The sequence below is a fragment of the Oryzias latipes genome, chromosome 6 (assembly GCF_053564925.1).
Source record: "Oryzias latipes strain Hd-rR chromosome 6, Olatipes_Hd-rR_3.1".
Classification (NCBI taxonomy): domain Eukaryota; kingdom Metazoa; phylum Chordata; class Actinopteri; order Beloniformes; family Adrianichthyidae; genus Oryzias; species Oryzias latipes.
The window spans coordinates 30,641,624-30,664,044 of NC_136242.1; the positions used below are offsets into that span (position 1 = coordinate 30,641,624).

At 39.4% G+C, this 22,421-nt stretch overlaps 1 protein-coding gene across 1 annotated transcript; it reads left to right on the top strand.

The window, feature by feature from the left end:
• Positions 1-365: 365 nt before the first annotated feature.
• On the top strand, positions 366-15,340 carry adat1 (adenosine deaminase tRNA specific 1). The gene is made up of 9 exons (XM_004070162.5): positions 366-646; positions 1,376-1,444; positions 1,665-1,719; positions 1,832-1,962; positions 2,443-3,031; positions 7,351-7,496; positions 13,611-13,710; positions 13,799-13,885; positions 15,050-15,340. The coding sequence occupies exons 1-9, from the start codon at positions 505-507 to the stop codon at positions 15,180-15,182; spliced, it is 1,452 nt and encodes a 483-aa protein (XP_004070210.1). The 5' UTR covers positions 366-504; the 3' UTR covers positions 15,183-15,340.
• Positions 15,341-22,421: the final 7,081 nt, after the last annotated feature.

Here is a 22,421-nt window from a genome sequence, read left to right on the forward strand (position 1 = left end):
ATTTATTCAAACTTTTAAATAATTAAAAGGAAAATAAAAATTATGCTAAACAAAAATTCAGGAAAAGTGAACAAAAACCTTATGCTGTTTTAAACCCCCCATATATATTTTATTCACATTTATTGTGAATTATCCCCCCCCCCCACACACAAATTGTTTTTATATATTTTTATGTCCATTTCCTGTTTTGACAGTAGTTTTTTTCAGCAGTCTTTGTTTTAATATACAATATTTTGCTATTCAGAATATTAAATTAAACCAGAATCCTCCTTTTTTGTTTGATAGAAGGTATTCAAATGTTACATAATCCATAGAAACAAAAAAATTCACCTATAAATCCAGACTTTTATTTTGACAGTCCCATCGCCCTCATCTTAGCCCGGAAGTAGTTTCATCATCTCGCCGAGACTTCCGGTGCCGCAGCGGCTGTTTCAAAAAAATTTATGTTTGGAAGTATTTACAGCGTTTCCGCGATTTTTTCTGAGCACGTTTAAGCAAAAAAATATGATCGACGCGGATGAAGTCGCCAAATTGTGCTACAAGTGTTTCAACCAGCTGCCCAAGAGAGGGAAGCCCGAGGCGGGCAGAGAGTGGACCCTGCTGGCCGCTGTCGTCAAAGTCCACCCGGGTCGCAGCTCTGACGCAGGTCGGCAGAACAAATACAGTTTTTATTCCGCCTTACGTTTAAAAGGCCATTACTAACAGTTTGCCTTTCAGGTTGTTGAAAACCCACGCCGACCATCGTTTGATCTGTTTTTAAAGCGTTCTCTGGTCTGTAGATTATAACTAAATTTAAAAACCTGTGTCGTTTTCTTGGACATAGTTCTGCAGAACGGCAGTAGTTGATTAGAAATTCACCTGTCTGAGATGTGGGCGGGGCCATTGGTGTGGAGCAACACCAACCCCTCCCCGTTGCTGAGAGCTCTCTGTTTACAAGCTCTCCCACTGGCTTACAAGCGGATGGATCGGAATAGAGCAGAGCAGCTGGGGGCTTTCTGAGTTATAAATACCATCTTTGTCAAATGGCATCGTTTTCGTCTGGGTCACGATTTTTTAAAATTATTTTTTTATTTAAACACAAAATGAAAATAAACACAAGAGTTTAAATTTGATAAAACAAGACAGTGTGCATGAAAATGAGTGGGTTGAAGAGAAATCTTCCTACCCCTCTTTACAGCACCTAATGTTGTGCATATGCTTTAAAATACATTTGAATAAAGAAATCCTCAGAAATGCAATTTTGTGCTTAATGTCTCCATTTCTATTCCCTCCATCGTCAAAAAAATACCACGATTTTCATCAGAAACGGGTCTTTAAACTGCATTTGAAATCAAAAGTGTGATCGGATGACAGACGGTTGGTTTTCCTTTGACAGCTGAGATGGAGGTTGTTTCCATGGGAACCGGGACCAAATGCATCGGTCAGGCAGCCATGAGTCCTAGAGGTGTGTAATGGAGAATTCATTTATTTTTTTTTTGTGTGTGTGTGTGTTTGACTCGCCGTCAAGACGATATTTTTGTGCTTTTTCTTTTTAAGTTTTAAAGCAAAGTTAAAATCATGAACTGAAATCTTTGTAGATTATTTCCCCAAATAAATCATGTTAAGCAGATGTTAGCATGAGTGTGTTTTAATTCTGTTTAACGTGATTTTTCACAATTATATAGGCGATGTTCTCAATGACAGCCATGCGGAGGTTATAGCTAGAAGAGGCTGCGTCCGGTGAGTGTTTAGTTCTCAGTTGGCTTCATTTCTCCGCCTGTTGGAGCTCAAACACTCACGATTATTCCCAAAGTTGAGATTGTCGTAGCAGCTTTTCTTTTTTTTCCTCCAGGTATCTGATGGAGGAGCTCCATAAGGCTGTCGGCGGTCGGGGCAGCGCTTTGTTTCGTCCGTCCGATCGGCGAGGAAGGTGGAAGCTTCAGCCGGGAGTTTCCTTTGTTTTCTTCACCAGTCACACTCCCTGTGAGTCCAGGATGTTCCCAGATTCCCAAGCTGCTGCTTTGTTAATCAAAAACGAGTTGAAGCGTAAACTGATATTTTAATGTCATATTTTGACTCTGTGTTTAAAAAAAAATCATAATAATAGGGGAAATATATTCAATTGATGATTCTAATTAACAAACCATTATGCTACCTCCAACGTGCTTCAGTGTTGAGATGATATTTTTCAGTTGGTGAGAGATTTTAATGTTCTTGACAGCAAAGTAAATTTTAAATTATTTAAAAAAAAAAAGATGATTTAACTAGCTTTGTCCAACTTCCAGATGTTTTCTTTCATTTTTGTTTAGCAGCATAAATCTCTACATTCGTTTTTATTATTCATGTATTTTAACTTTCAAGTAAACTTATTTTCTTTAGTCTTTTTGGTTTCATTTTGAACGGGGCTCTGCTTTCATCTACAGTCAGGAGGCTACGGATAATGAAACATGATTTCGTCCTCAGGTGGCGATGCCTCCATCATCCCTGTGACTGACAGCCTCCAGCCCGGCCAGGCTCAACCGTGCCATCCCGTCACTCCTGTGGACAGCCGAGGCGAGACGGACGCAGGAAGTTCCCTGAAAAGAAAAGCAGAGGAACCAAACGAAGGACGAAACTCAAAGCTTCCCCATTTGGAGGAACAGGAGACAAAAGACGGAGGCTCAGAAAACCCAGATGACCGGAATTCACACGTTAGTGGCCCAAAAGCGCCCCACGAAGCTGAACCTCCATCGCTGCAGACTGACAGCGCAGAGGAACGCCCTCAAATCCCAGATGTCCTCAGAACGGGGGCCAAGTGTGTCCCAGGGGGGCCGGCTGATCCCCGGCTCTCGGGCCCGGGATACCACAGCGCTGGACTGCTGCGTGTGAAGCCGGGAAGAGGAGAACCTACCATGTCCCTCTCCTGCAGTGACAAACTGTGCCGCTGGGGGGTGCTAGGCTTCCAGGGAGCGCTGCTGTCCCACTATCTGGAGGAGGCTCTCTACTTCAGCGCAGTGGTGGTGGGGAAGTGTCCGTACAGCGCACGAGCTATGCGCCGAGCCGTGATCGACAGGTGAGACGTGTCAGCTGAAGCTCAAAGCTTTATACTTTGAAGAAACTGTTTGCACCCAGATTCCACATTTCATTTCTGTTTATTTTCAACCAAACTACATATTTTGTAATATTGTTTTTATTTAAATTTTTTGGTACATTATCAAACATAATTACAAGCTTTACACCCAATTTGTACATGTTAAAAAAAAAAAGCAGAGAAGAAACAACTAAACAAGAACAAGAACAGATCAACCTCTACTGGTCAGGAAATTAAAAGAAAGCCATCCTTTGATACATTTTTCAAATAAAAATCCTTTTTTAATTTTTTTAAATAGTGAAGGTTTATTCTTAGTAAGTCTTGGTTGTCCACAGATCCGTTTTCCAAATTAAGACTCCTCACAATTTGTTTTAGAGGACCCCACATGTCTTCGAACAATTCCAACTTTCTTTTCCTAACACAGGTCATCCTTTCTAATGGGAAAACTATCAGCATCTGTTTCACCCAGTGAGTTAACTGCAGGTTTTCCTCCAAAATATTGCTATGGTTCTTTTTGCTTGTAAAAAACCATGTGTCAATCATAATTTGTCCGTTTTTAGTAAACTTGTGATTTGAAGGATATATACCTAAAATACACAAAGCAGGGCATTGAGTCCCTTTGGCCTCAGCACACTAAAACAGATATCTGGGATATCACTGTTATATCGGTTTAGTTGGGCTGGTGTTATATATGTTCTCATGAGCCACTTGTATTGCAGAAGCCTAAACCGAGTGCTGATTATGTGTTTGTGAACTTTGCTACAAGCTAACTCCCAATCTTCCTCCGACAAGGTTGTTTTGAGATCCTCATTCCAGGACTTAAGTTTAAAATCAGATTTTTCATTCGAATTGGACATCAAATGGACATAAAGTTCTGATATGGCGCCTTTATCCCTACCATTTTTTTTAGAAAGCATTCTTTCAGGTACGGTAATGTTTGTTTTTTTGTGTCTTAGTGAATTGATTACCCTGTCTTTCTCTAATAAAACTCCGTAGTTGAAGGAATTTAAAGAAACATTTCCTATCAATGTTAAACTTGCATGTCAGTTCGTCAAAGGATATTAGTGATTCTGAATTTGGTAGATATAGATCTTGGATTGACTTTAATCCTCTCGAAGACCAGTCTTGAAAGACAATATCTGCCCTCCCTGGGATAAAATACTGGTTTCCCCAAATTGGGGTGTACAAAGATAAGTTATTAGTTTCATTAGTATGTTTGTATACCCTAGACCAGATTCTTATCATGTATTAAACAATTGGATTTGTAGTTTTCTTAATCAAGTTGAAAATCGTGTCGGAGTAAAGATAATATGGCAATGGTAAATCTAGACCAACAGATTCCATTTCTTTCCACTGGGGGGGCTCAATAGTTTCAAAATAAAATGTTATTGATCTTAATTGTGTGGCCCAATGATACCAAATTATATTCAGGCATTTTAACCCACCCGGTTATATGGCAGTTGCATTAAAGATAACCGAACTCCCAAACCAGATCTTTTGTCACTGGCATTTGGTAGATAGTTTACACTTCATCTCTGCTGCACTAAAAGAAAAGCAGGAAGTTTGTGGATGAAACCGTCATCGTCACTCAACCTGAATTTGTCGTCTGCTTCCATCAACTGTTGTCGTTTTGCCGGACATTAAAAAAAAAAAAAAAGCTGGGAATAAATTTCCATTTTTTTAAAGTTCCACTCCAATCATCTTTTGTCTATCTATTTTCAAAGCGTCGATCAGTGTTTTTTTTAATTCAAATCAAGTCAACCTTTATTTATATAGCACTTTTACAACAACACACATATGTCACTCAAAGTGCTGTGCATAAAATATAACAAAATTAAAAAAACAATGTGACAAAACAAACAGTGCCGACAACCCCCCCCCCACACACACACAGACACACATATGCACACCATGATAAAAAGAGTGATAAAATGATGGAATGTAGAGACCTGGCTTCGTACTGAAGTGGGGAAACGATATTTTGGGGACATGTCCACATCAGTGACCCCCCCACCCAAGTTCACAGAGAACACTACCACAGGACCCGCCAGATCCGATCAAAAAGAGTCAGACCCGGGAGATCCCATTGCAGCGACCCCGTTCACTGAGAAGGGTCAGTCACCGATGTGGAGGATCCCTCAGAGGAACACACTGGAGTTACAAATAAAATGTAAAAGTAATAAAATTAAAATATATTTAAAAACACGAACAAGAAACAAATAATTACATAAACCTTAATAGACATTTGTTTGCCAATCTAGTGAGCATCGATGCACACAGATTTTTCGCAAAGACTTCTGGGAAATATTTAGGGCAATCAATGGAACTGTAGATTCGGACAGCAATATGAAATGGTGAATTCAGACACAATCCTAGTTTCTGCAGAGCGGCAGAAGCTCTGAGTTGTGGGCGGGGCCTTCAGTCGGCTGGATGGCTCACTTGGTTTTCGCTCGCCAGGGAGCACAATGAGCTTCATCCAGTGTAGGCGAGGCCCCTCATGCTACTACCTGACTGTAAAGCCACAAGAGGAGCTTAGTCTGGGACTCCCTGTGCCGGTCCCCAGCCCGGATAAACTAGAGGGTTGTGTCAGGAAGGGCATGCAGCGTAAAACCTCTCTGCCAGCCCAATTGTGCGACTCGGTGGGGGCTGATTCGCTGTGGCTGACGGGATGTGTCGAAAGGTGAAAGAACAAGCAGTTGTTGGCGTGGAGCAACACCACCCTCATTATACTCCCCCTTGTGGAGCGGAGCAGATTTTTTACCTCACGAAGAAGCTCTTTTTAAAAAAAAACTTTGTCTGCTCCTGATTCACAACGATTTGAATAAAGAAATATTCAGAAATGCCATTTTAAGCTTCAATTTCTTTATCTATGTCCGCCGTCATCCGGAAAAATGCTTCAAGAACATGAACAAAAAACACTCTTATCAGAGTGGATCTTTAAGATCTCGGAGACAGGAGCCTCCTCCCTACAACCAGGGCATCATGGATGAGAAACAGCATAACGACAATGCATGCCAGAAACAACAAGACAACCAGAACATAGATGAACAAGAAGGACCTCAAGGTTCTGGCTCAACCAGTTTTCAGGCATTGATGAGTGGGCGTTTAATCGGCGCCGCTGCAGGTTGTTTTTCACTCATGACTTTGTTCTTTTGTCTGATCTTTATATATGAAGTTATTGTCCAAAATATGTCAACAAAAGTGACGTCACCAATGCCTCTAATGCTAAGTTCACAGCCACTCATGGCCTGTGTGCACGTAGCTTTAATGTTTGTGTTAAGGAGTGGACCCGGGAATTATCAGCGTTTTGTGGGAGTCGTGTTATTGAGAACGTATAATTGACAGAAAAGAGGAGCAGAAGGAAAAAAGGCAACTTTAATGTTTTCTGAATGTGATCATTTTGACAGTAAAACTCTTTATATTTTTATTTTAATATTTTATTCATAAGTGATGATGCTTTTCGAGGTTCATTTCTGATGATGGACATTAACCGTCTCATACTATGGTCATTCACGAAAAAAGGAAAAAGGAAATCATTTATTAATACTTTAATTTGTTTGTCTTTTTCACATATAAATTGTTTTTATTTTTATTTTAGAAGCGGACTCTTTCATAGGCGGTGCAATGTGTTGTCATGGTAACGGTTACCGACCTCGCCCTGCGGCAGTGGAGGAAAGTGGTATACGAGCTAGATGTCGTGTTCAGTGACTCAAAGCATCATTTCAGAGGGAAAGTTCGCCTCCTTACCTCACGTTTTGGTCCAGATGATGAAGCAGAAGTTTATTTCAAAGAAACAAAGGCCACCAATAGTTTTCTAGATCACTTTTATTGCAAGAAACATTCACCATTAATGCGGATCATTCAATGTGTATCAACTAACAAACCATTTCTTACATGAATTCATAATAGAATCATTCATAAACACAAATTTACTCTGTATCAAGCAATAAGGTAAAGACTCAAAGACAAGCTGCTTAAAGTTGGAGGCAATGTTGCTGGTGATGCTCGTCCAGCCTAGAGACATTTGAAAGACGGAGATCTTTTCTACTGTCTTGCTGTGGTTTAACGTCTGTCCATCTAAGTTTCTGGTGTTTAGACAGCGCAGCAACATCGAACATTCAGGCTGCGTGACCACAACTTCTTTTTTAGGGATCCCTCATCACTTTTTCCACCCGGGTGTAAACATCATTTTAACCATTTTATGCCTTTTTTTTTTTTTTTAAAGCAGAAGTTCAGTTGGTTACTTAATAAAAAAAAAACACAAAAAACGACTCTGAACTGGTAATATTTTGCATTCTCAGGTGTTCCCACGTATCAGAACTCCCATCTGGGTTTTCTTTATGTTCCCCTGTTCTGCTGCAGTCCAGCCTGGAGTTCCCCTTCAGCCAGAACCAGGCCCGGCTTCAACACCGACCCGGACAGGGACGCGTCTCCCCCTGTGGAGCAGGTGATGTCTCACCCAGAAGAGCGTTTCCCATCAGGCGCTCTGCTGCTTCAGCTTGAATTTAAATAAAAAACGACATTATCATTTTAAATAAAGTTTTAAATGATAGAAGCTTCATTTAATACATATCTTTTTGCCTTCCTGACGGAACCAAGAAGAGTTTAAAACGTGAGGAAATCTGTTCATCTGAGGACATTTGACCCTGATGAGTTGATGAAACTGGTGAAGCATAGGTTAAATCTGCTAATCCACTCATAGATTTTCTTTGATTATAAAGCATATCTAGCGCAGATTATCGTGTTTGATCTAATGCTGCTGATGACGCCTCACGCTGACCTTTCCATGAAACAACAAGCAGGTTTTTCCTGCAGAGCCACAAGGATGACATTGCATGTGAAGAACCAGAACTGTGGCTCTTTTGAGATTCAATATTAGTTTTAGCACACTCACAAATTATACGTAGTAAATGGCGTAAACTTTCACAGCACTTTTCTACCGTCCTTAAGGCCCCAAAGCGCTTTCACAGTCACAATTCCAGTCATCCAAACACACACTTACATCCACACACTGATGGCAGCCTATATGTAAAAAATGACTAGGGGTGTGTATTGGCAAGAGTCTGGCGATGTGATACGTATCCCAATACGCGTCCCACACTACAAAACATGTCGCTATAGTGTACCGGAACACTTTTCTTCTTTTTTTCTTCTTTTTTTTTAAAGAGTATGACTTAGAAGAAACTCTGCCTGAATATTAATATTTCTCTCATTTTAATAAAATTGCAAAATGTATTTTATGTAATGATCACAGTGTGAAGCACTGCAACTGCATCTCATATACAAGTTTATTTTACCCAAGAAAATTCCTTGTGCTTTTATTTTGGTAACTTAAAATATAGAAAGAGAACAGTCAACATTGTCTGATCAACACAACAAAATATTTTTCAGTAAAGGAAAAAATGGAATGAATGTGCCTTAACAAATAACGTTCTAAAAGTAGGATTTAGGAAATAAAGGGCTGTTTATTTTATTTATTTTTCTCTCTGCAAAAATCGTGCAGTCGCAATGCATTGTGGTCTATATTCACCAATCTAGTGAGCGTTGTAGATTGAAACATCACTGCAAAATGGCGAACGGACTATATAGGGAGTAGTGAGGAAATTCGGACATAGCCACAGCTTCTGCAGAGTGGCAGTAGTCAGTTCATTAGAAATTTCCCATCATCCCTTTGTTTACACTCTCTCCCACTAGCTTACAGCCCCTCACACCCCTGACCTAACATTAACTGTGCAACAAAAATGTCGAGCGTTGTTTAAACTATCCAGCCGTACAGTTTTTATCCAGATTCCAGCTCAGACGAGGAAAAAAAAATCCGTCATGGGTTTAGCTGTCTGATGGTGGAAGGATCAGAATGGAGCAGAGCAGGAAGTTTGTAGCCCAGCGGTTGGAGATTTTATGTAACAAGTACAAACTTTTTTAAATGCGTTTTTTCTTCTGCTCCAGATTCCCAATGATTTGAATAAATAAACACTCAGAAATTCATTTGAATTTTCTTTATATACGTCCTCCATCATGAGAATGCTACAGGAACATGTTAAAAACACCTTTCATTAATTTGATTAATTCATTATAAGATGGCATTTTTGCCATAAGCAATCAATTAGCTTTTTTGTAAACACTATTAACACAAAAGGTTGTACATTTGTAAAAGTCCTTTAGTAATAAAAAACATTTATTAGAGGTAAAACTAGACTTTTTATCTTGGTAGATAGTAGAAAATGTGCTTTTGATGTGAAAAAGCTTCATATCTGGTCACCAGAAAAGAAGCTGCTTGTTCTTTCCCAACTTTATTCATATGATCTCATAAGAAAATTCCCTCGGGTGATTTATGTTAATGTAACTTTAACAAACCGTCTTCTGTTCCCGTTGCAAAACTGCAGCGTTTCTCATGCGAGACGATAAAAACTGCAGATAATCCACAAATAAATCATCTTTGATCTGGGTGTGAAGGAAGTTCACAAATGTCAGAGGTGTGATGACTATGCAGAGCTTTGCGTAAGATCTGAATTTGGCAGAAGAACAAACCCACATCTTCTCTGTCTTGTGCCGGTTCAGTGGGTGGATTATTATTGAAACTGTCGAGCCCGTCACTCCTGTTTGACCCACCATTCCTCCACTGTGGAGCCGGATTTCACAATGAGACTTCGTCGTAGTGCAGAAAATTGTGAACTTACTCATTTTAGTTTCCTTTTAAAGGTATTTGTTTGTTTTGTTTGAGTCTTTACCAATAAACTTCATATCAGAGCTGGTTATTAACTGAATACATTTTAATTCTCTGCTTTAACAGCACAAACATGGATTAATTTGTCACATTTTCATTCTCAAACAATTATATTTTATGTAAAACTCTTTTTAAATAATAACTGTTTTAAAATTATTGACTAAAGGTGAATTTTTGTGAAAGAAATAGGAATTTTCAACAACAAAAAATATTCTGCCAAATACAAAAAAACACTTCCAAACTAAACCTTTCTGTACAATTTATGAATCAATATTTTAATTTCTGATTAAAAAAATGCTTTTTATTGTTTAATTATTTTAAAAACAGATCAGAAGAATTCATGAAATGAATAAAAGCTGCAGATTGAAAGACAGTCACAACAAAATGACATTATTTTTGGTTTAAATAAAAGAAAAATTGTCATTTAAGACCTAAAAGTTACATTTACATTTATTTTATTTTTAGGAGACCATTGGGATAGTTTAGTCTATTTTATTTCTTTACTTATTCCTTATTTATTATTCTTTAGTGTCTTAACCCTAGAACACTTTCGCTCCCCGACATGCAACATATTAAAATTCATGTGAATAGTTTTGCTCGGGGGGAAAATCTCTCCTCGATGGTGCTCCACGGTTAGGTGTTGGCATCACTTTAGAAACAAAATAAAGTAGAAAAACAAGTTGATAAGATATTTTATTAAGATTAAAGTCAACAACGTTTTTTAGTTGGTGAAACCATTTTGAACATTAACAATAGAGATGATGAGAGCCCAGATCTCGCCATGGGAAACTTTGCTGTGTTCACTAATTCTACGTGACAGTAATTCCTTTTTTTTTTTCTTTTATCCTATGTTTGCATGTTTTACATGCTCCATGTCAGTTAAACTACGTACGATCTAAAAAAAGTAGTGTTTTGGACAAAATGTTAATGCATTAAACACGAAGGCTTGGATATGTACACAGCTGGGTTAGTTTGACCGACCACTTTTCCGTCTTTTTTAGTAAAAAAGAAGGGTGGTGGGCGGCTCATGGGTTCTGGGGCCCTGGCTTCGTCCCTGGCCCTTGTCTCGGTGTCCGGCGCCCAGTGGCCCCCATGGCTGCCGCCTGGTACGGCTAAGCGCTGCTGTCCTGTGGCCTGGGGGCCGGACACCGGGTTCGCTTATGCCTCTGGGCGTTGGGGGGGCCCCTGTAGGGGGGCCTTCTCTGCGCCTGGCTGGTTGGGTGGGCGGTCCCCTCCTCCCCCCCTCCCGGGCTGCCTGGGTCCCGATGCTGGGGGGGCTCCTGGCCTGGGGGTCTCTCCTCCCCTCCCCTCTCCTGGTCTGGCTGGTCTGGCTGGGTAGGATCTAGGATATGAACACACGGTTCACGACGGCAGCATGCATGTATCCCCACCCCCACGTGCACGTGCACACTGCCACACTGCTCCCTGTCTGTTTCATCCCTCCTCCTTACCTACAGTGTATTGATGGACAGATATTTTTCGCTCATCTTAGTGTCAGATTTTCACCTTTGATGTAATATTTTTCTTTCCAGCAGATCTGGTATAATTGTTACAGCTTAAATTAATAACTTATTCAATTCAGTGCTTGTATCCCCCACTTTTTCCACCTTTCTTCCTTTTACTCTCTTCCACCCCCTCACATTCTTTTCCTCTCCCTCCCCACACACACTAAAATGAACAAATAAATAAAAAAATAAATCAACAAAAAGGGGTTTATACAAATCTACACTCTGGCTTCTAAAGTTCTATAACCTCTTTTTGTGATAGTAAAACCTGTCCAACACAAAAGGCTTTCAGCTCTAACATGTTTGCTTAGCTGTTGGACAGAACAATTAAAAAAAAAAAAAAGCTCTAATGAAAATATTAAATATCATTTTAATTTTTTTATCATTATACATTTTCTCCTTATCCTCTGGCTGATTTCCGTGTGTCCATCACACACCGACTTCAGTTTCTGGATTTAGATCAAATTTTCTTCCTCTGTTTCTTTTAGATGTGTTCACATGTTTCCTAGGTTACTTTAAATCAGGTTAATGAAAAGGACTATTAGTTTCCAAAATAAAAGTTGGAACAATGTAAACTGAAATGATAAACCTTCTGGAACTGAGGTGTAACTGGGAAGTTTTTCAGTATTTTGAAACCAGGAAGTTAAAAAAAATGACTAAACATTTTATTTTGGATTAAAAAATAAAATTTGTATTGTATTTATGATTAAGACTTTTAGGAAAAAAATGTTAAGAAATATAACATCTGTCTTTGGACAGTGTTTTTAACAATTTTTTTAAACTACTTTGAGTTTGAAAGAACCCTCATACGTCACTCACCTGGTTGTGTAATGTTTCTTTTTTTATTTTGTCCTCATACGTCACTCACCTGGTTGTGTAATGTTTTTTTTCCGCATTCAACATGTCCCTTCAGGGAGCGTTAGGCTGCAGGCACAACCAAGAACCATTTAGTGGTTTAATATTTTTCCCAGCGAAAATATACTTTTTTTTTCACCTAAATGTTTGGGTCAAATGTTCCTGATTCTACCACATATGAACCCACCAGCTTTTCTCAGCCAAACCTAACATACAAACACATTTATATAACAAAGGCTTGTCACAGTAATCAAATTTTGATTTATGTTCATTAGAACTGAGAAAAGCCAGTAGGAATGTTCAGTATTTTGTTTTTTTCATTTTAAATCCGGAGTTCAGAGCAGGTGAGACAGATGCATCATGATTTAGGGTTTGGAAAGCCAATAATTACCTGAAACTGAATCTGCATGAAACCGTTTTCCTGTCCGATAATTCAGAAAACCAAAAGATGCAGAGCGTCTTTATTTCTGATCGATAAAATCAGGCTGACAGGCTTCGAAGGGTGTGAAGGTTTTCCTCGTGATGTCCTCATTCTCTGAGAAGCTGCAGGTCCTTAAAAACCCATTCCAGTCAATATCATGTTCTTTGTTTTCTTAACATGTTCTTGTGGCATTTTTCTCATGATAGAGGACATCTAGAAAGAAAATTAAGTGTAAAATTGAATTTTTTAGTATTTCTGTAGACAAGAAAATGCTGTTTGAAAAATATATTTTTTTTAAACGCTGAGTGGACCACTAGCTCCCTGCTCCGTGCCCTCAGCATCAAAGAGGGGAAGAGGGGCGGGGTTGCTCTGTGCCAACAGTCCCACCCACAACTCAAAGACTGCAGAAACTATGTCCTAGAAAATGACAGAGGTTTTTAGATTTTGGCTGAAAAAAGGCGTAATCATAGGTAATAACCACTGAAAACGCTTTGACAATTGATCAAACAATATTTTTTTAAAGTGTCTGGTCTGTCGGTCACTGAAGAAAGATTTCTTGGATTTGACTTCAGCAAGAGTATAGAAAATTGACAATTGAATGAATTTTTTTTTTACAAAATATTACTTTTCTTGTGGTTTGCAGAAATAAAATAGAACATACTCTGCTTTTTACCATTGTAATATTATATTTGATTATTTTTTGTAAAAGGTTTTTATCATAAATTTTAACCCTGCAAAACTTTAAAAAAAAAAGAAATTTCTCATTGTTTTTATTTGTAGCTAAACAAAAAAACAAAAAAAATAAGTCAAATGTATTTTAAAGCCCAGAAGAAACTTGTTTCTGGATTCTACATGGTTAAGTACAGGAACAATGGCGTTTTTTGGTTTGGAATAGAGGTTTTGAAAACTTTAAGATCGTGACCAAAAAAAAGACAAATATATGTTAATGACATATATGGGATTATTGAAGATTTATAAAATGATCTGAACTGTGTTTCAGACAGAAGAATTTCCCCATCGTGGGATAAATAAAGTCTCATCTTCTCTCATCTTCAGCCATCAGCTGGTGTAATGTGACTGAGCAGCCTCTAGATGTCACTGCCAACGGCTTCAAACACGGAGTCACCAAGAAGGCCCTGAACACACCGGCAGCCAGGTGGAGGCCGACCGTCTGCCCTGCTGTGCACGCGCGGCTTTGGGTGACTGTTCTTACTGACTGTTGAGGTCTGTCTGTGCGCCTGCAGGTCTCGTCTGTGTAAGCTGGAGCTTTTTCATTCTTTCCTGACTCTGGTGAAAACCACCGACCCCTCATCGCTGCCCGACCCCCTCAGGTAACAAACAAGGAGCCCTTTCATGAAACCCCTGCAGTTGTCAGCCGCCTGAAACCCAAAACTCACCTGCCCAGAGAAAACCGGAGAGCCTTTTCACCCAAAGATCCTGCCGCTCCATCCTGTGATGACAAATGTCCCTTTATCTTTGAAGAAATGCCACTTTTGGGGAAAAAAAACACACAAATCCAATCCATCATTTCTGAAGCTCATCGTTGTTTCATTGTTGGATGAGTGCACAGTCGGCGCTTTGACGTCTTCTTTGGTTTGGTTTTACTGAGCATGAAAGCTGCAGATAAATAATTGATGAGCTCTTTGGTGCAACAGCAGCAGTTTGCTGAATAACTTTGTATTTATTTTATTTCTGTTCATATTTATGTTCAAACTGCAGTTTGTTTAAATTAGATTTGGTTTTTTGGGATTCAGTCGACTTCAAGAACTTTCTAGTCTTTAAAGGCCCACTCCAAGGAACTTTTGAACAATTCTTGTTGCATTTTTCTCATGATGGGGGACATAAAATAAAGAAAATTAAGCTTAAAACTTCATTTTTGAGAATTTCCTTATTGAAATTGTTGCAAATCAGGAGCTGACTGTAGTTTAGTACAAACTACAGTCTTCCTGCTCCTCTGCATTCTGATGCAGACAAATGGATCCATGTTTGCTTTCCTCGTCTGAGCTCAGAACTGCTCCAATATTGTTTGCCAGTTTTGTTGCAGCGCTGTTGGGGGTGTGAGGGGCTGTACGCCAGCGGGAGAGCATGTTAAAAAGGATCATGGGAAATGAGTGCCGGCTTACTTCCTTTACTTTGGTAAATTTTGCTCCGATCATCTTTTGATCCATTTTCAAAGCGTTCCCAGTGGTCTTATGATTCGGATGATTTTTTTTTTTAGCCAAAATCTAAAAAGCCTGTGTCGTTTTCTACAACATAGTTTCTGCAAAGCAGCAGGAATTTTTTTAGAAAACAAAAAAATTGATTTGGAGCAATCTGAATAAAGAAATACTCAGAAATGGATTTTTTAGGCTTAATTTTCTTTATATTTTATCCTCCATCATCAGAAAAATGCCACAAGAACAAGTTGAAAACACCAAGAAGTCAGAGTGGGTGTGTAAACAAGGAAAATAAGGATGTCAGTGTTACGCCATCACAGCCTTCTTGTGTTTGTACAGGACGGCGGAGCTGAAAACCTACTGGGACTACAAGCAGGCGTCCCAGCCGTACCAGCAGGCTTGGCAGCAGCTGTGCTGTCAGGTTTTCCCTCTGTGGCCTCGCACTGACAGATCTCTTCTACTTTTCCAATGAAAATGAATCTCTCAACAGTAAAAAAAAAAAAAATAAGAAACCGTCTTTGAGAAAGTCATAAATCCGCTTTATCTCCTGATCAACCTAAAGATGTTTATCTTCCCGGAAGCCTCCTTCTTTGTTTCGTCAGACTTTAAGTAAAGCGACTCTTCCTGTTGGCTTTCGTGTGTGTTTCTGGCTGTTAGATCAGCTGTGCTGGAGCCCCCAGCGTCTCCACAGCAGGACTCCCCGCTCTGATGTTCAGCTGATGACCTCCATCTCTGCAGACGAAGGCCTTATGTTCGCGCCGCGTGGTATTCCTCCAGCTGCAAACTAACCCAAAAAACCCCACATCTGTCTACCTGAGCAGAGCATGCAGGCAGATATGACATAAACCTAATTCTAACTTCACTTTACAGTTTTATTTAAACATAAACCGGAAAATAAATTATCTTAAGCCACGCATACCCCCTTCCACCTCATTTTTTTGCTGCAGAGAATGTCGATAATCCTTGTCTCATAATTATATGTACAAACTTCTAGGAACAGTTTGTTTGTTTTGGTCTGTCAACCCAACCCTGAAGCACAAAACTTCAAGCTCAAGTTAAGCCAAAGACAAAAGACAGGTTCTCAGAGGACGTTTGCTGCTGCTCGCTGATACAGAAATGACTTTAAATCGTGTCAAGAGTTGAGAAAGATTCCTGGTTGACAGAAAAACAGAATTCAGGTTAGACTGTGGTAAATAATTTGACACCATTAGAGGACAATAGAAAGGAATTAACACAAAAATGGGTTAAAAGTTATTTAACCCTAAAAAGAATTTCTTGTTTATTGTTCATGCCGATTTAACTATGCATTCAAGATATTAAAAAAAAAGCAAAACACACAAGCTACAAAGAATTGGAGTCAGAAAAAACGGCTCTAATATACAGTAAGCTCCTTCAACATTGACACAAGATGACGGCAAAAATAGACCGAATTTCTTTATTTTATTTTTTTTTAACTTGTCCTGTCCAACAGCTAAGCAAACAGATGAAAGCTGAAAGCCTTTTGTGTTGGACATATTTTACTTTTACAACAGGGGTTATGAATCTTATGATACACCAGAGGTATACTTAAATAAACCCCCTTTTGTAATTTCAGCTAAACTTTATTCATGTTCAATTCAATTTTATTTCTATAGCCCAAATTCACAACAACATAATAATAAAAAATAAGCCTGTCCAAAGAGGAATGTTTTCAGTCTAACTTTGAATGTAGAAACTGAGTCGGCCTCTATTGCATGAGCTGGGAGTTTATTCCATAAAACAGGGGCTTGGTGGCTAAACGCTCTACCTCCAACCTTACTTTTACTAATTCTAGGGAACCACAAGCAGGGGGTAGAGAGTGCAAGCCCCAGCCCGACCCTTAGAGAAACCTCCCGTTGGGGCCCCGCCCCAACAATTGTTGGGCCCTGCCCCAAGGGGGAAACCCAGGCCCCAGAAGGGCAGCCCACCACCACCCAGGAGTCTTGAGCATCCCCCAGCCCCAGGCACGAGTCAGGGCCCCCCAGGGAAGACCCCCCCCCCAGGTCACAGTTAGTCCAGGAGAGAGCAAGGCAGGAGGCGGCCCCAACTTGTTGCGATTCTAACCCCCACCCCTTCCATTACTTTTTATTCATCCTTCAAATTCCTCAACCCCACTCTTTTCCCCCCCTTTTTCATAATTAATAGAAATGAATTTAAGCCTCAAATACAGAAGGGGTTTATGTAAATATGCACCTCGTGTGTCAGAAAATTCATAACCCCCTATTGTAGCAGTAAAATCTGTCCAACACAAGAGGCCTTCAGCTCTCATCTGTTTGCTCAGCTGCTGGACAGTAAAAACGTCACACAATTTAAAAAAAAAAAAGAAAAACTATACATACACAATAGAAAATGAGAAGCCTAAAGGGAAAATGTAAAGACAAACATGACTTCAGGACGGTATTTTGATACTCTGATGCTTATTTTTTTGTTCTCTTGTGTTTATGTGAATTAAATATTATATGTTCAACATATGAAAATGTATGTTTCAAAATTGTAAGACGAGGGGGGGGGCGTTAATATGATTTTTATGATCATCAAGTTTATTTAACTCTTTTATATTGTGTTTAAAAAAATAAAAGGAAATCTAATCAAATCTTTAAAAAGGGATTCTACACCAGTGTTGTTATGTGATAGTAAAGGTCGCTGAACGCGCCCCAAATTTATAACATATAATAGAAAATGCCTTGTTTAACCCTTGTGCTATCCTAGGCACTTTAACATTGGGAGTGGGGTCATCTAGACCCACTAGAAAAGGTGAGCTGAACTTTGTTTTCTTATATGATTTGTGAACCTCACTGGTGCCCATGGATTACATGAAATCATCTCCACCTTTATCCACCTTTGTCATGGTAGGAATAACATGTCAATGTAAGGGTTGGGTCATGGGATTGCACAAGGGTTACAATGACCGTCTTTCATTTTTAATTCAAGTAAATCTGCTGCCGCAGGAGGATCTTGATGGATACAGGATGTATTTTATTTTGAAAAGAACTCGTGTGCTGTTGTCAAACGTAAAATGAGTTAAGATCTGACACTGTTGAAATTCAATTATTCTGTTTAAAAGCTGTATTTTATAAATGAAATGGATTTTTCTACATATGAGGACGGACTTTTGCTTGACTTTGGTCAAGTTAGAAACCGTATCTACTGCTATACAAAAGCCGCAGCAGTATTTTTAGTGACTTCATCAACACATGACGTCTGCCTGATAAACATGAATGTCCGTTGAAATATTTAATATGTGGTGCAAAGTTCAGAGCAAGTCCAGACATACAGTACAGACCAAACGTCTGGACACACCTTCTCATTCAAAGAGTTTTCTTTATTTTCATGACCATGATAATTGGAGATTGACACTGAAGGAAGACCCCAAAAACATTTCTGAGAAGCAAATATCAACTTTTCTCCAGGTTTGTAGTTTGTGAATCTGAGGGAATGGTTTTACACGAAGCCTTAAATGAACCACATTTCGGTCACATTTGATCTCTGAAATGCCTCAGGATTTTCCAGTTTGTCTGATGTTTATACTGGCATTTGCGCATGTGCATGTGTGGGTGTGTTGACAACAGGACAGAAAATAAGGAAGTGATTTTAGTCTTACCGTTTCTGAAGAGGTGGAGGAATGTCTGATCTTTATCAATGGGTGTACATGACAGTTGAACGTGTTTTTGTTTATACTTACACTTATTTAAGGTTGTAACTACAATCGGAGGCTCTTTAAGTGGGTATCAGATGAAATATCCCTTTTTTATGTATCTGACTTTCTAACAGCCAATAATCTGGCTCATTTGAAGCAATTAATTCAGTGGAAAAATACATTTTATATGTAATCTTACTGTGCTCAGTAACTCCTGGGTGGTCTGGGGCTGATGAGGGGCTCTTCCATGTAAGGCCTTATGCCTTACATGGTATGGCCCCGTCCTATATCAAGGACCTCATAGTGCCTAACCAACCCAACAGAACAGTTGGTTCGCAAAATGCAGGACTGCTTGTGGTTCCCAGAATATGTAAAAGCACAGTTGGAGGTAGAGCGTTTAGCCACCAAGCCTCTGTTTTATGGAATAAACCCAGCTCATGTAAGAGAGGCTGACACAGTTTCTACATTAAAAGCATTTTATCTTTGGACAGGTTTATTGTCAGACTAGCTAGTAATCAGATGATTTTTACCTTACTGTTAATTTGTTTAAATTAAACTTAACAATAACAATAAAGTTGTTAGTAGGCTGCTAGAAGTTTGAAGCTGGGGTAACTACGGTGCTCTGGGGTTCTGTCCTCTTTTCTCGTCTACTTCTACCCTTCCTCTCTTCTCTATTCTTGATCATTACTTATCATTTAGTTCTCCGTGCCTCTGTTTGGTGCAGTGCGATTCATGTATTGTCCCTCTTTCTCACTCCCCTCCTGGGGAGTGGGAGTGCTTCCAGTTAGCTCATCTGGGCTCCTGTACCTGACCGTGTACCTCGTCTCTGCTCCTGGTCCTACACCTGGCTGTGGATCCTGTCTCCGGCTTGTCTCGCGCCCCCAGCCGTCCCCCAACTTCATCTGGATGATAATCATCTGCTGGACTTTAAATATGCGCTGCCTCGCCTTCAGCGGTGGTCTCGGTGCGACCCGGCACTCCCTCTATTTTTACATTCAATCATCCACCTCAGTGGAACACTGACACTCACCTGAGCACAGGTGCCAGCTCACCTTTGCCCAAATAGTGTGCACAACAGAAGGATATTCTCGCCGTGTGTGTGTTTGTATGCATAAATGTGTGCGAGAGAGCTGTATTTGCATTGTGTGTAAGGATTTTTGGAGCAAACAGGTGTGTTTGTAATATTTGAGTGAGTTTGTGGACAGGCCCCTTTGATTAACATTTACACCTGACAGTAAAAATCATAAACCTCCAACAGCTTTGCGACCCCCCCCCCCCCCCCCCAACTTCTTAAACCACTTTTTTCTCACCCTTTATTTCTCTAACATCCTCCTTGCTCCTTCTCTCCTTTTTCTTTTTTCCATCAGGTAAATGCGGCTGTCTAATGAAATATAATTTTGTGTCAGGCACTTTCAGGCCGCCCTCCAACCAATAGGAGATTGGCACAGACAAAATGGCACAAAGAGGCTATGTGGCATCATACGTTGTGTAAGTTATTGTGCTCACTAATTGCTTTCACGCAGGATCACACCAGGCACAATTTAAGGGGGTCTTAAAATATATAATTTATTATCATTAAAGAGAAAAGATTCATAATGTACTTAAAGAAAAATGTTACGCTTAGCTTGCCCGGTTTGGTAGGCTTTCTCTTTTATTGTAATAAATTATATATTATAAGAGATCCCTGAACTGCGTCTGTGTCTGGTGTGATCCTGGGTAAATTCAATAAAATTCAATTAAATTTCATTTATACAGCCCAATATTACAACCACAGTCATCTCAATGGGCTTCAAACCAGAAAAAACAATTGGTGTGCCCGATACCTAAGTCACTCATGTTGTAAAGTATTCCTTTGTACTTCGGAAAGCTCTGCAAATGAATCATGCAAAATGAAAAGGGAAGAGATTTCGATTGACTGACATTCCTACTCTATGAATCATACGGTCTTAATCAGGTTTTTCTTTGTTTTCATTGAATCACAGGTAAGAAGGAAGAAGGGCAAATCACGTCAAATGAAATGTGATGAAATATTTCCACCACATCTAAAAATGTTTGACTGATGAGAAATGATCCTAATGACGGCAACAAAGGAAAAAGCAACAAGGTTAAAAACTGATCAATGTGCTCAGGTGCTTAGAAATCAGAACTATCTATTTGTGCAAATCAATCATATAAAAAGAATGTTAATGTAAGTGACATGTTCATGAGAAAACGTGATTATGGTTTTGCATCCTTTTATCTGTGTTAATTGTCTACAGTTTGCTCTTCCTATTATTGTTTGCTGGCTCAGCTGCTCTTCATCTGCAGAAGCTTTATGAGATTTTTTTTTTTTAAACATTGAGCACAATTTCTCTTTGCTTGTGCAAGACAGAGTCCATTCTTTATGGACATTTTATGGAATTTCTTTCTCAGAAAACAGATTTCCAGTGTTTTTATTGGTCCGACTGCCACCTGCAACCCCAAAACTCATTTGTCTCATTTATATGTGTGGAACAATCAGACGACACAGGTTGGAGAAAGACGAGCGTGTCAGAAAAGCCACGTTGAAAAGCCTGAATCAGTGATTCTTCATAAGAAAAGAAAAAAAGTCCAGAAGTTGCAGCCAGACTCCAACAAAAGAGAAGGTCGACCTGAAACCTGATCAGAGTCAAATGATTTATCTTCTCTTAGAAGTTTATTTTCAAACACAATACTCTCAAAAGTAGATGTGAATCGAAGATGTGTTGGTAGAATTTCACTTTTATTTATCTTGATTTAGTTGTGTCAGAAGAAACCTACTTATATTTAAAGATCCTGTCCTCTACAGATACAGGAGACTGCCAAAGGGTGTTCTGGGTAATGTAGGCACTAACAAATAAGGGGTAGATGGAGCAAAAATGCAGAATTAAACCTGAGTGTCAGACTTTAATTAAGTTTATGCAAGTCTTTTCAAGGTTAAAATCGTAACTATTTTCTATAAAACATACATTTTTATTCTTATATCTTAACGCCTGTTGGTTTGCATTCTGTCCACAGTGGACAGAATGCTAATTTGTTAAAAGTAGGGCTAAAAGCTGGCTGCAAATGTACTTTCTTAATGTGTTTAAACAATTGACAAGTCGTTTAGAATAAACGAAAGCAAATAACTCAGAAAATCCCTGAGAAATCAGGTTTTTTCTCGCTATGAAAGCTGGGATAACCCTTGTGCTATTCTAGGCACTTTAGCATTGGGAGTTGGGTCATCTAGACCCACTAGACAGTGCTCTGAACCTTTTCTCTTCAATGATTTGTGATCTTCACTGGTGTCCATGGATTACATGAAATCTTTCCACCTTTATCCACCTTTGTCATGGTAGGGAGAACACGTCAATGTAAGGGTGGGGTCATCTAAGATAGCACAAGGGTTAAAGACCCACTCCAATGAAAATGGTGTTCATGGTGTTTTTTAACATGTTTTTGTTGCTTTTTTTCCAAATGATGGAGGACATATTTAATATTCTATGACCCCACCCTTACAAGTTCCCTGCTCCACTCAACAATGGGGAGGGGAAGGGGGGTGGACTTACTCAGCCCCTCCCAAATCCCAGAAATGAATTTTTCAACCCTTGTGCTATCTTATGGGGTCCAGATGACCCCACCCTCACATTAACGTGTTCTCCCTACCATGACAAAGGTGGATAAAGGTGGAAAGATTTCATGTAATCCATGGACACCAGTGAAGATCACAAATCATTTAGCGCACTGTCTTGTAGGGTCCAGATGACCCCACTCCCAATGTTAAAGTGCCTAGGGTTCACAAGGATTACTGAACTCCTGCTGCTCTGCAGAAACTATGTCCAAGAAAATTATAGTTTTTGTTTATTTTGGCTAAAAACAGCAAAATCATAATTAAAAGACCACTGGGAACGCTTTGAAAATAGATCAAAAGTGGGACTTTACATAGTTAATATTTAGAAAAATGAAAGTTTTGCAACTATCCTAATTTTTTCTGACCTTCCCACTTTGTCATGCAGAGAAACTTTCAGACATTTAGCAGAAATGTTTTCTGCTGCAGCGAGTGTGATGCTAACACGTGAA

Coding starts and splice junctions, on each gene's coding strand:
- adat1 (XM_004070162.5), top strand. CDS start 505: ATGATCGACGCGGATGAAGTCGCCAAATTGTGCTACAAGTGTTTCAAC. Junction 1,720..1,831: donor GCTAGAAGAGGCTGCGTCCG/GTGAGTGTTTAG, acceptor TTTTTCCTCCAG/GTATCTGATGGAGGAGCTCC. Junction 1,963..2,442: donor CTTCACCAGTCACACTCCCT/GTGAGTCCAGGA, acceptor TTTCGTCCTCAG/GTGGCGATGCCTCCATCATC.